At 45.7% G+C, this 12,297-nt stretch overlaps 3 protein-coding genes across 4 annotated transcripts; 2 read left to right on the forward strand and 1 right to left on the reverse strand.

Moving 5' to 3' along the window:
* Nucleotides 1-648: 648 nt before the first annotated feature.
* Nucleotides 649-3,488, forward strand: OTOS (otospiralin). Of its 2 annotated transcripts, none has more exons than XM_015871258.2 (4): nucleotides 649-783; nucleotides 1,078-1,176; nucleotides 1,497-1,523; nucleotides 3,118-3,488. In XM_015871258.2, the coding sequence occupies exons 2-4, from the start codon at nucleotides 1,125-1,127 to the stop codon at nucleotides 3,294-3,296; spliced, it is 258 nt and encodes an 85-aa protein (XP_015726744.1). In that variant the 5' UTR covers nucleotides 649-783; nucleotides 1,078-1,124; the 3' UTR covers nucleotides 3,297-3,488. The 2 variants fall into 2 exon arrangements, with proteins under 2 accessions (XP_015726744.1, XP_015726745.1); XM_015871259.2 differs by lacking the exon at nucleotides 649-783 and adding an exon at nucleotides 807-910.
* Nucleotides 3,489-4,094: 606 nt separating this feature from the next.
* On the forward strand, nucleotides 4,095-4,926 carry COPS9 (COP9 signalosome subunit 9). Its single transcript, XM_015871253.2, has 3 exons — nucleotides 4,095-4,227; nucleotides 4,303-4,375; nucleotides 4,614-4,926. The coding sequence occupies exons 1-3, from the start codon at nucleotides 4,165-4,167 to the stop codon at nucleotides 4,649-4,651; spliced, it is 174 nt and encodes a 57-aa protein (XP_015726739.1). The 5' UTR covers nucleotides 4,095-4,164; the 3' UTR covers nucleotides 4,652-4,926.
* A 3,038-nt stretch (nucleotides 4,927-7,964) lies between these two features.
* Nucleotides 7,965-12,297, reverse strand: ADIPOQ (adiponectin, C1Q and collagen domain containing). The gene is made up of 3 exons (XM_015871312.2): nucleotides 11,739-12,297; nucleotides 9,587-9,809; nucleotides 7,965-9,181 (listed from the first exon to the last, which is right to left on the reverse strand). Exons 2-3 carry the CDS (start codon nucleotides 9,798-9,800, stop codon nucleotides 8,655-8,657), a joined length of 741 nt encoding a protein of 246 aa, XP_015726798.1. The 5' UTR covers nucleotides 9,801-9,809; nucleotides 11,739-12,297; the 3' UTR covers nucleotides 7,965-8,654.

Consider the following 12,297-nt stretch of genomic DNA (forward strand, 5'->3'; position numbering starts at 1 on the left):
TTCACTTGGGTCTTTCCATTCTGGGCCTTTGAGTGAGCAGGCAGGCTTTCCTTGCATGATCTTTGTACGGCAGACAAGTGGCTGTGGTATAGCAAAAGCACCAACAGTCAGGTGCCACAGATGCAGTGAGGAAATGCAACAGATTCAGTGGGGAAATGCAACAATAAGTGGTCTCTAGAATCATGACGGAGAAGTGATTTTTGTAGACTCAGACTAAAGGCAGCTGAAAGCTTCCAGCTAATGTTGGGGGGGAGTCAGCAGGGGTCTGCTTTTTTGTTTCATGCAGACTAATTGGCTGCAGTGGGCACTTGGTACAGCTGTGCATTTTAAGTTCTGGGTTGTAAGGCTGCGGCGTTTTGTGTTTTTGTGAGGAAGGAATCCAGTAACCTCTTCACAATTTGCACAGATAACGCTTCTAAACAGTTACTTTTCTGAAGAGAGGGGAAAAAATGTTAAGATGGTCAGGAAAAGCAGTAATAAATCTCAGCTTGGTCCTGGATTTTCTTCATCTGTTTTCAACATATCAAAGTCTCATTGCTGAAGTTGATTCGGAGATCTTTGTGCGTGTGTGTGTGCACAGTGTGAGCAATTAAAATGACTCTACGTGAAGAGGACGGGATCAGATTGGTGTATGAACTCGGTGACGTTTCTCTCCTTTCCCCCCACCCTTCCTTACACCGTGCTGCTATTTTACAGCACGCAAAATCCTTTTGGATTTTTGGGCTGACTCAGAGCTACAGACCTTTGCTATTGAAAGAAGGAGAAAAGGGGAGGGGAAGAGAGGTAATTTCTAGAGGGAACTTAAAACAACCAAAGTATAAAAGATTTCTGCAAACACTTCATTTTGTGTCAGTTTAGAGTAGCCTCTTGGGTTTATGCCACCTAAAAGTAAATACCAGTTAAAACTTTGGTAGGTTTTCTTTGTTAATACTCTGTGATGCAGTTCAGCAAATGTAATGCAATAGAATTGGATCTCGTTATGACTAAAGTAATGACCTTATTTGGGAACAGCTTTTTCTAATAAAAGATGAAATGCTGTATTTTGCATCGTTCCTCATCTCTTTTAATGATCTCCAGCTGTACAGATTGTTTGTCAGAAACACAAACAGTTGCTTACAGAGAAGATGAAAAGCATCGGCTTCCTTTTCTTCTGTATGCTGATGAACATAAGAACAGGTAAGACTGCTTAGATTTATTCAGGTTGATTTTTCAATACAAAAATCTTTTCACACTAAAATAGCATCTTTTATTTAGTCTCCGATACTGTCTGTGTATTAATTGCAACTCCTTCCTGGCATGTTTGATTTGTAGTATTCTGACTATAAATGGGCAATTCCTTACTCAGCTGTTGGAGAAACAGAAACTTTAGGCTATAAGGGGGGCTCTAAACATACCTTAAAGGAGTTGTCAGCATTGGTCTGTGCACCAAACCTTTTGGGAATTGAAAGTTCTTCTGTGAGAGAGTTGGTGCTGATGATTTTCCTGTTCATTTTCAGATGCCCGATCAATCCTGGAAGGAGATGGTAATGCAAGTATTTTTTTCTTTCTTATGTATCATTAATGATTCAAAGAGTCACTTGTAACTCCCTGAAAGAAGAGTGATTTTTTTTATTTATTTTTTTTCTCTATTTCTTTAATGCGGAAAGCAGATCTGTTAATTCCAATAATGGAGCTTCTATACAAACATTAACAAGTATGATGACCCCTTGAAGACAAGTCCTCCAAGGGGTTATGGCCAAGTCATTACTTATCTGTTTTATGAAAACATAACTGGAGAGCACCAGACTTATAAGCATAGGAGAGACTTCAGAGAATTGTGGCTGTTCTGGTAAGCAGTGAGGGATGTCTGTCCAGGTATTGGTAAGAAATACTGTCCTCCATGGCAAAAAGTAAAACATTTTCAGATTGCCACAAATCTGGTGAAAGAAATAGTGGAATAAATCCCTTGGCACAGCTGCTCTGCTGCTGTGTCCCTTCGGGTGATTAGCCTATTGGATTAGTGTTTGTCTTTGATTAGCAAAAAGCCTCCTCACAATCCTAATGATATTTGCAGTGGCCTACAGATAAGAATATGTAGGTTAACCTTGGTTTGGTGTGTTCAGACAAATTCTTTCTGAAAACAAAGTTGCATAGAAGTAAATCGCACAACAAGGTCACTGCTGTTGTTGGTGCACATCTAACCAGCAGCATCCTCATTCTTCTCATGCTCCGTATCTTTCCTTATGGCTCTCTAACCTTTTTGAATGCATAATCTCTGCTTCCACAAGTTTTTGGGTTGAACACACTGTTTTATTTGTGCACAGCGAGTATTTCTTTGGCAACCTCTTAGGTGAGAGCATGGCTGTCTGAAAACAAGATGTTCTTCAGCAATGTCCTCTTCTCTTTGTAAGCAATTAGGGTTTTCTTTCACACTGGCCATGCAACAGACTGCAAAGTGAATCTAAGTTCAGCTGATACTAACAGTTCTCTTCTGCAGACAGCATTTGGTTGGCTTGTTTGGTTTCTTATATACCATCTGTGCCTGTGCAGTGCAAAATTCACAACATGAAGGTCTGACGCTAAGATTGATTAAGGCTCTTCATTCCCACTAAACACCCTGGTCTGAAGCTGAGTCTGATGAAAGGAACAACTCCCTTTTATTTAAATGGGCTTAAAATCAAAATACTGGGTTTAACTTTGATGCACAGAAAGATGCTTGTAACTGTGTGGTTGCAGCAAGTGTTTATGTTTGACAGGATCCTGTGCAGGCCTGGATTTGGGCCCGAGGCAGGTCAGCTCTTGGCATTTTCAGAGTTTATTTTGGTTCTTCTCATCTTTGACTTTTATATTTGGCACAGAAGATGGAGAGAAAGAGCAATGGGGAAAATGGCTTCAAGTTGCCATTCCTCCTTGCTTTCAAACAGCCCGCTGCCTTCTGGAAATTAAAGCCACCTCAGCAATTCCTGCAATGCTGTTGGTGTCCCTTCAGTCTTGTCCCATCTGGTGCCCCTGCGAAGGGCACGGAGGGTTCAGTGGCTGTGCCCATGTTTGGCAGAGGGGAACCCCAAATGACATCGAGCCAAGCTTTCAACAGAAAAACTTCATGTTGTAATAATTCCCTTTCTTGTTTTATTTTAGATCGAGAACCTGTGGCCATGCCATACTGGCCCTTCTCCTCCAGTGACTTCTGGTCCTACGTGGAGTACTTCAGGACACTGGGAGCCTACAACAGGATTGCTGAGCTGGCCAGGGCCTTGTTTGCACAGCTGCCCGCGGGCAGCCATCTCGGCCTCCACCTGCCTGCACAGGAGGACTGAGCAGTGCCCACCACCATGCTGGGACATCACACCAACACATGGCTGCTGGTGAGCAGCCCTTCCAGTTGCTTGCAGCCATGTGAATGGGCCTGTGTAGTGTTATATGCATTAGAAACCCGCAGGTGAATTAGCCTCTGCTTTTTGCAAGCCGTGCTTTGTGCCAAATCAATAAACTCCTTGATCATATGGTGAGGTTTGGGTTCCTGTTGTATTATCGTGCTGCTGGGCATGTCTCAGGACAGCAAGCTCTGCTGTACATGCAGTCATAGCGTTACCCTAAATGGGCTGATCAGGTAACTAACACCCATGGGGTTATCCTCCTATGTGCACTGCTTACACAAAGCATCTGCAGTGTATATTACATGTGCTACGTACACAGAAGTTTCCCAGAGGTTAAGTCAGATATTCAGTGATTCTACTAGGAGAGTGGTCAGGCCCTGGAACAGGCTGCCCAGGGAGGTTGTGGATGCCCCGTCCTTGGAGGTGTTCAAGACCAGGTTGGACGGGGCCCTGGGCAACCTGATCTAGTAAATGTGTATGTTTGGTGGCCCTGCCAGGCAGGGGGTTGGAACTACATGATCCTTGAGGTCCCTTCCAACCCGGGTCATTCTGTGATTCCCAGCAGGACCCCCTATTTCCTCGATACAAAAAGACTCAGCAGAACTTGGCTCAGAGAGACAGCCCGTTCTGTTACCTACACAAACTGCAGGGCAAGCTTAACGATAATCATGTATTAACAGCGTTACATAGAGCAGAGCTCAGCACGGACCTCCTCCAGGGCGACCATAGAGAGGAGGCGCATAGAGCGGCGAGGCTACTTCCGCAAGATGGCGCGGCCGGAAGTAGGCCATAGAGCGCTGCGGCCGCCATGAAGCCAGCAGTGGATGAGATGTTCCCTGAGGGCGCCGGTCCGTACGTGGACCTGGATGAGGTGGGAGCGGAGGGGCCGGGTGGGTAGAAGCGGCTCTGGGTGCTGCCCCGAGGCGCTCAGCGTCTGCTGTTCCAGGCAGGGGGAAGCACGGGGCTGCTGATGGATCTGGCTGCCAACGAGAAGGCCGTGCACGCCGACTTCTTCAATGGTGAGGGCTCCTCAGGGCGGGTGGGATGAACAGCGTCGTTTGGTTGATTATTGTAGCGTCTTTTGGTTGATTATTGTTAGTATTCATTACAAGTTACATTGCATTGCTGTGCAATACATGCTGTGAGACCTGGCTTCTGTCGTTAATCTCAATACCAAGAGCAATGAAAGCTCGTGTGGTGTTTGCAGCTGTGATTTCCAGTGTTGATTTTCACCCTGTCTTGTTTTTTCCTGACTAGATTTTGAAGATCTGTTTGATGACGATGACATCCAGTGAACTGAGTTGTCCCGCTGTGCTGAGATGTGGAGTTTTCTCTCTGGGATCGCCCGTGCTGTCCTTTATTTATTGCAATGATTAGAACAGGAAAATCTCATAGGGGGTGTGAAAAAAAAGGCTGTTTAAGCTGCTTGGGGAATGTGGAATTCAGATGGTGAAAAGTAACATTGAACTGTGGGCTGTTATTGTTAGGAAGGTGTTTGTAGATCTGTCTTAAAATTGTACTTGATGTGCTATTCAAAACCAACAGCAAAAAACCTACAACCCCAATGAAATCTGTGTGCTGTGTTGTTTCTTTTTTATTGTTGTTTGTATGAAATCATCCACTGTTACTTTTGGTTATTATATACTGATACAGGGCAGGACATATCTCTGCCTTGAGGTGTTCTGTTCATCATAGAGCATGGGATTATCTGCTCATAGGGTGATTACTATTTCCTGAATAGGCATTGACTCATTGCACTAGGAAGACCTGTGGGTTTTGTTCAGTATCAGGTTTGATGTCCAGCTGCCATCAGTGCTTTGCTTTAACCTAAAGAGCTATTTTAGTATTGTTTTTTACTCAGGTTTTGATTTTTAGAGAGGTAATTGTATGATATTGCACCTTCTAGTGATCAAAGTGATTCTCAGGATGAAAGGACCAGGGAGTTTTTAATGTGTTATTTCAGAGTCAAGAGTTCAATCCTTTATTCTATTCTTAAATTAATTGTTTAGGATTAAAGTGAGGCCTAAATTCTATACATTCATCACAAAATAATCCTGTGACTGATCTTTCTTTAAAGAAACTTACAATTATCAATGCTCCAGATGAAATATTTGTGCTAAACTGTATGGAAAAACCCCAAATGAAACCCTTTCTTTTCCTTACCTCTTTCATATGTTTTTCCCTTGGTATTTTTTATCTTAAGAAAGAGGAGATAAATATTTTTAATCTTAGCTGTTCATTTGCTGGCCCTGAAACAACCGTGGGAGCACAATGAGTAAGTAGAACTATGTCTTCTTGTTTTGTTCTTGTGGATTTCTCAGCCTCTTCTATTTTGTCCTCCAGAGCAATTTAAAGCAGCGTATTGGTGTTTACTCTGCTTAGTGTTTGACACTGCAAAGTGACCCTCAGGGCTGTTGATGCAGCCTCCTGTTTATTTTTTACCTCTTGCTTTGCTTGATGAGGGAGGGATTTCAAGCTTTCCTCATTGAAAGCAATATAAACACTGACTGCTTAGTGTTAGCAACATTGTTTGGATTCTTCCTGTCTCTGGTGCTGCACTTTTTCTAAGCAAGGCTTTGGGAAGTGAGTCGTTTCCAGTAAACAGACACTGCGTTCTGAGTGAGTGCCAAAACAGAAAAGGCTTGAAGATCCAGCTGTTCCCTTTGGTGCTGGTTTGACTGCATACATCTGCTGATGCCCATATTCTTCCAGATAGTTGCCTTGGAATACTGTTCTGCTTTTTCTTCCTCCCCCGTTTGCCTTGTTAAATGTTAATAATAATAAAAGTCTTTAAGATTAATGGGCTGATTACCAGGGTACATATATTGTTAGTCATCTGGAGTATGAAGTTATCTCTTGTTCAATGAGACTGGAAGGAGAGTCTGTGCCTATAACTTTGTTTTTCTAAGGGAGTCTTAAAGTGTAGGAATTCTCATCAGTAACTGTAATTTCTTTGGGTCCCTTTTGGGGCCAAAATTCAGTTTGCTTGTAGTCAGCTGTAAGTTGAGCTGTATTCATGCTGTCTTATGTGCACTTGTGGCATGTACATATAAACCCTTTGTAGTCTTATTGCTTGAACTCACATAACCCCTCTTGAGGGGAAAGACATGAGTCTGTATATTGCTATGGATAAACATGCAGCTGAGAATCACGTGCACACTGGGTGTGAGAATACTTCTCAACAAGGGATTGTATTGGAGTTTCTAGCAGGCACATCCTTAGGTATGTTCAAGAAATCTGCGGTACACAGAGGAGCTGCTGGCACTGCTGTTGGTTCCCTTGACCCGGCTGAAGAAGCTTCTGTGAAGATATTGTGAAGAGGTTCCTGCCATCATACCACCAGATGGTAACTGGTGTGTGAAAAAGTATATTTGTTCAACCCCCATCATCCTTCCTGTCCTGATTCCTTCAGGGTTGTGGTGGGGAGCCTGGGGTGGGCTCTCCTGCTTTACCCCTTGCTCTCCTACAGCTTTATGGGTAGACTCCACAGATTTCTGTGAGTTGAAATTGTCTGCTTTGCCCCTCGAGGGGAAACAGATGTTGGTGCTTTGTGTTTCATGTTTCTATTTCAGTGGGAATAAACACCCTGCAAGTAGTGCAGGGCTGACAGTGAACCTGCCGGGAGGGAGCTCACACAGCTCTCCTCAAAGGGCAATGGTGTTAAGCAGAACAAGTGTCTGGGGGTGAGTCTAAGGATACCAAGTGGTGGGAGGGGTTTGCTGCTTTGCCATCCCAACACTTGATGCGCAGAGTGCTTTCATCTTGCACCTACATGTAGCACAAACAAGTCAAAAAACACACAGCAGTCTTACTCCTAGTATGGGTGTGCTCAGGATTGGGTTTGTCTAAAGGAAAAACTGAACCTGATGGCATTTCCTGCATGAAGTGCAATGACAGATTAGCTACATGTCGGCTTTATCCCCGTGCCTTCCATGCCAAAAAGCCTCTAGCAAGTTTATACTTGTCAAATAAATATGATAACAGGGCTTCCTGGGAAGCCATTTATCTTTCTTTCAGCCTGTCGTGGCTTAGTGCGGCTGCTCTTTGTATCCCAATTAATTACTGTCACAAATGATTACATGGGGCTGAGGTGCAATTAGAATCAGCCTATAATTGTCCCTAAAAGGGGCACGGATGCTTTCACAGATGGGGATGAAGCTGGCCAATGTCTCCAGCTGCATTCATGCTATTTTACTGTTAGTGTGCTGACTTTAAGCTTTCAGTGCTGCATGGTCAGGATGAGAGCATCTTGCCTTTCACTGAGCAGTAGTATAGGGAGGAGTCAAACATAGCCATCAAGATCAAGGGATCTGAGTGCTTTCTTTATAATCTGCCCTAATTGCAAAGTCACAAACAGCATTTTGGCCTCGGTATATCCATCATATTGGCTGTTATCTCATGGGAACTGACTGCAGTGTTTGCCCTAAGGGCCATCATTCTGTGAGAGCATAATATCTGGGGAGCACAGGGGGTGACAGCTGCTGGCAGCAATACTGGTGTTCTTTCCCACCTGTTTGAGCTCCGCATGCTCAGACTGTGTGTGTGTTCCTTCCTGGGCTGCCTTTCTCTAAATCCTTCCCAGCAATGCAGACAAAGAGGCAGGAGAGCTCTTTATTGAGAGAGCACTTTATTGTGATATTCTGTGCAGTGTGATAATCCACTGGGGTTCAGGAAATGCTGCTGTAGGAAGTATTTTCAGTCAAAGCCTTTAATACTGTCTTGTGCTTGTAGTAATGCCTTAGCTCTGCTGTGTGTTGTATACATAGGAAGGTCTGGGCTAAAGAAGGGAGAGGACAAACCATGGGTGGAGATCAGAGGCCCTGGTAAGGTGGGAAGTGACGATGGCCAAAGCCCAGCCAGCAGCTCCAGTTGGACTCAGGGAGGTAATGCTGGCTGATAGAGGTACCACTGTGTCAACTGGATTCAAGTGACAAAAAAGGGGTAAGGTAGAATGTGATATTTAAATGTAACATATATAAAAATCAACTTTAAATTTAAAACAAATGCCAGCCCATCTGGAGAGCGACCGTTTCATCATGTGGCTGGAGTGGTTTTTGATTTGGGGCCCTGGTTTCCATCAGGAGAGCAAGAGCAGAGGTAGGAGTGAACTCTTGGTCCTACGGGAGTCACCTGTGTGTCAGGTCAGTGATTTCAGGGGAGGTGGGGCCCATCCTGGTCAGTGGTGGCCCCCATGTGGTGAGGGGAATTTTCTGGTAAATAGAATACAGCTGTAGTGCTGGTGCCCCAGAAGGCAGGTGGGGTTAAGCAGCCTTGTCCCCTCCCATGTAGCCCCCTGCTCTAATGGTCATCCATGTCTGGGTACAGGAGGAAGCCCATGAAAGTGGAATCATTGATGTTGTCAGCATAGACCCCGTTGTTGTCGCCCTCCCCATACACCTGGAGCCAGACCTCATCCCCCGAGCTAAGGTGCAGCAAGACAGAGCCACTCGCTTGGTCAACATTGTTCTTCTGGAACTGGTCATAGGTGAAAATCACTGCCTTGTCCTTCTTGAAAAGGCTGACCTTGACATCCGTCATGTAGACCGTCAGGTGGTAGGCGAAGAAGTACGTGCCAGGGATGATGCAGATGAACTTGCCGGTGCTGGCGTCATAGTGGTTCTGCTCGTTGTAGAAGATCTTGGTGAAGCGGATGGGGACGTTGGGGTGGGGGGCTCGCTCTGTCAGCCCCACGCTGAAGGCAGAGCGGTACACGTAGGCGCTTTCACCCTTCTGCCCCTTCATCCCCATGTGTCCTGGAAATCCTCTTGGTCCTTCTGCACCCGTGTCACCCTTTTCACCTGTGTCACCTCTGGCACCTTGTAGACCTGGGGATCAGAATTTGGATTGGGATCTGTGTTTGCCCTTTTCTGTTAACTTTGTGCCAGAAGCGCAGAGTGGCCATGGCATGATTGGCTGCCCAGCAGCATGGAGCCCAGTCTGTCCCATGTGGGCAGGCTTGGTGACGTTTGTGCCCCATGGTGTGGGATGTCTCCCCCAGGTGTGCCAAGCTGCTGATAGCTGCGTGTCTGGGGAAAGGTTAATTGAAAGAACAGCCATCAACCTAACTCTTTGCCTTAGGCTTTTTAACCTCCATTGCTGGAGGTGTTCAAAAGCAATCTGGACACTGCTTATGTGACACACCCACTCGTTGTCATGTGTACTGGGCCTGGGGCTCATCCTGGGACTGCCCATGGGCTCCAGCACGTATATACCCCAAGCTTCTCACCAACCTGGCTCTCCTTTGTCCCCCTTTTGTCCATCTTTTCCATCCTTGCCGTCCCTTCCAGGCAGCCCGTTGTGGCCAGGGTGTCCAGGTGCTCCTCCCATCCAGTTGGCACATGGCATTTTGGGGTCAGGTTGGTCATCCTGGGCAGCCACCTCAGTGCCATGTAGAGCCAGCAGCAGCAGCAGCGAGCAAAGGAGGAAGCCTGCTGAGCCCCTCATGGTGAGTTCCTGAAGTGGATAAGGGTTTCATTAACTTTTAAAGGATATAAGAGAAGTGATGAAAATCCCCCACCCTTGAACATGAGCATAGTGAGAACTCAGAACCCAGCTGGCAGGACTGGGGATGTCTGGGACTGGTTTATGTGCAGAGCTCTGCTCAGTTAGCAGTGATGTGCTCGATCTTCCATCTGGCTGATTCTACAGTTGGTTGGGAGCACAGATTTGCATTCAAATCTCAAAAGCTTTTGTTGCCATGGGTTGTTTTTTCATTGTACCTACGGCATGCTAACCCCAGTGTAATGCAAACTTCCTCTTTTTGATTGTATTGAGTTAGGATACTGTTGTTTTTCCACCTGAATTGTGGTTTTGGATCACAAGAGCGCGCCTTGCACTGCTTCTGGGTACCACGGAGTCAGACTCTTCTTTAATTGAGCTACTTTGCTCATCAGAGTCATTAGCACATGGAACTGGAGGTGTGGGGATGTGCTGTGTTCAGCCTGACAAATTGTCCTGAGGCTCTCAGAAACTGATGGGACCTTCACGTGCTTTGGATCAGGCATTCGGGTAATGGATATCTATAAATGCTCATTGCTGTATTGTCCTGCTCTCCATGCAGGAATTGATCCCTGGAATAAAAAGCAGCCTGTTAAAGGGAGTGGCACACTTAAGAGATGTGAATTGCAGCACGGCCACTAGAGTGCCCTAGCACTATAATTCTTTGAGAGAAACAGTATTTTAGAGCAACTCTGTTGCAGAGTCGATTTTGTTTTTCTTCTGTATACCACTTAAACGTTGTCTTTTCAGTAGTTTCTCATCTATGGCGTTGCAGCTTCAATGCAAGCTGAACTGCAAAGAGGTTACCATGAATTTTGTGCAGCACACAGAGCCTGGAGCTCTCCTGGCTGTGGGCTCCAGCACTCCGTGGTGGGGATGAGACCCCTCTGGGGGCATTTCTGGTGTTGAGTGCTGTGCCTGAACCAGTCCAGAGACTACAACCTGCAGCTTATGGGCAGAGTGGATGAGATGTCTGTACATCCCACAGAAGCCCTGGGGATCAAGGTGGTGTGTGTGCATTTGGGTGCACTGCAGGATGGCCAGTTTGCTGTACTGAACTGTGCTGAATGGGGCACACAACTCTTAGGACCCTACCCAGCTCCATGTGCTCCCCATTGCTATTTGTGTTTTGGAGACAGCAGTTCTCAGGCATGAGAATGTCAGTGGTGCCTTTCCAGAGAAGTAGCAGGTGAACTAAGGAGATCTGGTAGCATTTAATAAATACAGAAACTGCCATGACAATTAAAGCTCACATGCATTATCAGAAACTTGTTCATTTAGCAGCAGAAATCAGAATATCACACAGAATAACAGTACCACTCAGAATTAAAGTTTAACACAGATATATACATGCACAAAATGGATCAAAAAATGCCATGTGTGCTTTCTACCTCCTGTGGTTCCCTCAAAGGGCATTAGTTGGGCTATAGAGTATGCAGCCCTGTGTTCCTTTAGTGGTGCCTACAGGCAGCACAGCATGTTCCTTGCTGCTGTCACAGCACTGAATTGCTCTGGGACTCGGCCCTGGGTAGTTCAGGTTTGTGCCAAGGACCGGGTGCAGCTGTGTGAGGTCAGGAGCAAAGCCAGTCCTGCTGGGGCTCCTTGCAGGAAGAAGTGGCTCCAGAGGTGCCCCTGCAGTGGCAGCAGCAGAGCCATGTGTGGCTGCCATTCCTGTTTTTGGTTGAGGAGTTTGGATCTGTAAATAGTATTTCTGGAAACAGGAGTGTGAGTGTAAGGGAGATCTTGGATGAAGATGATTGTTATCTCTTCTGAAAATAAGGCTCAGAGAGAAATCTTCATGTGATGCAGAAAGTTTGTGTGTGGTTCAATTGAAAAGAAGAGCAAACCCAGCATTTAGGAAGAAGGGAGAAAAGTCATGCTTACCGCTCCTGGGAGTCCTGGCTGTTGCTGTAGTCTCCTTAGGAATGGAGTCCGGACAGCACAGCACTGTCCCTAAGGGCACGATGAGCTGTTCATTAAGATCCCGTATTTTCCATTTGCTGTTGCAGGCACTGACTTAACAGTTGGGTCTTCCCATTCACTTTTCCAGCTGTCACTTGTTTTTTGGGGCTGCTTACACTGTCCAAGGTATCAAATTGTAAAAGTATCCATAAGAGAAGAAAGAGCAGTTTGGGGATTTGCAAGGAATGCAAAGAGAAGTGATGTTTTGGGGAAGTCAGTGCCTGAAAGCTGGTTTGTCTGGGGCTCGGCTCTTCCAGGTGCCTGTTAACAGCCACTGCTCTGCGTAACTTGGAAGACTTCTCTGCAGCTGATGGAGAAAGGGCGTCTACGTGCTTGTATTAACACATTTGAATGTGGGTGATTATTTTTTTCTGTTGTTGTTCCAATGTGTTCGTAAATGAATCACTGTGTGAGAAGTTTGTGCTTCTCCTTTCAGCAGCTGGAGCTGCTGCTGCACCAAAGAAGGGAATAGCTGGGATGG

This window comes from Coturnix japonica, chromosome 9, assembly GCF_001577835.2.
Source record: "Coturnix japonica isolate 7356 chromosome 9, Coturnix japonica 2.1, whole genome shotgun sequence".
Taxonomy (NCBI): Eukaryota; Metazoa; Chordata; class Aves; order Galliformes; family Phasianidae; genus Coturnix; species Coturnix japonica.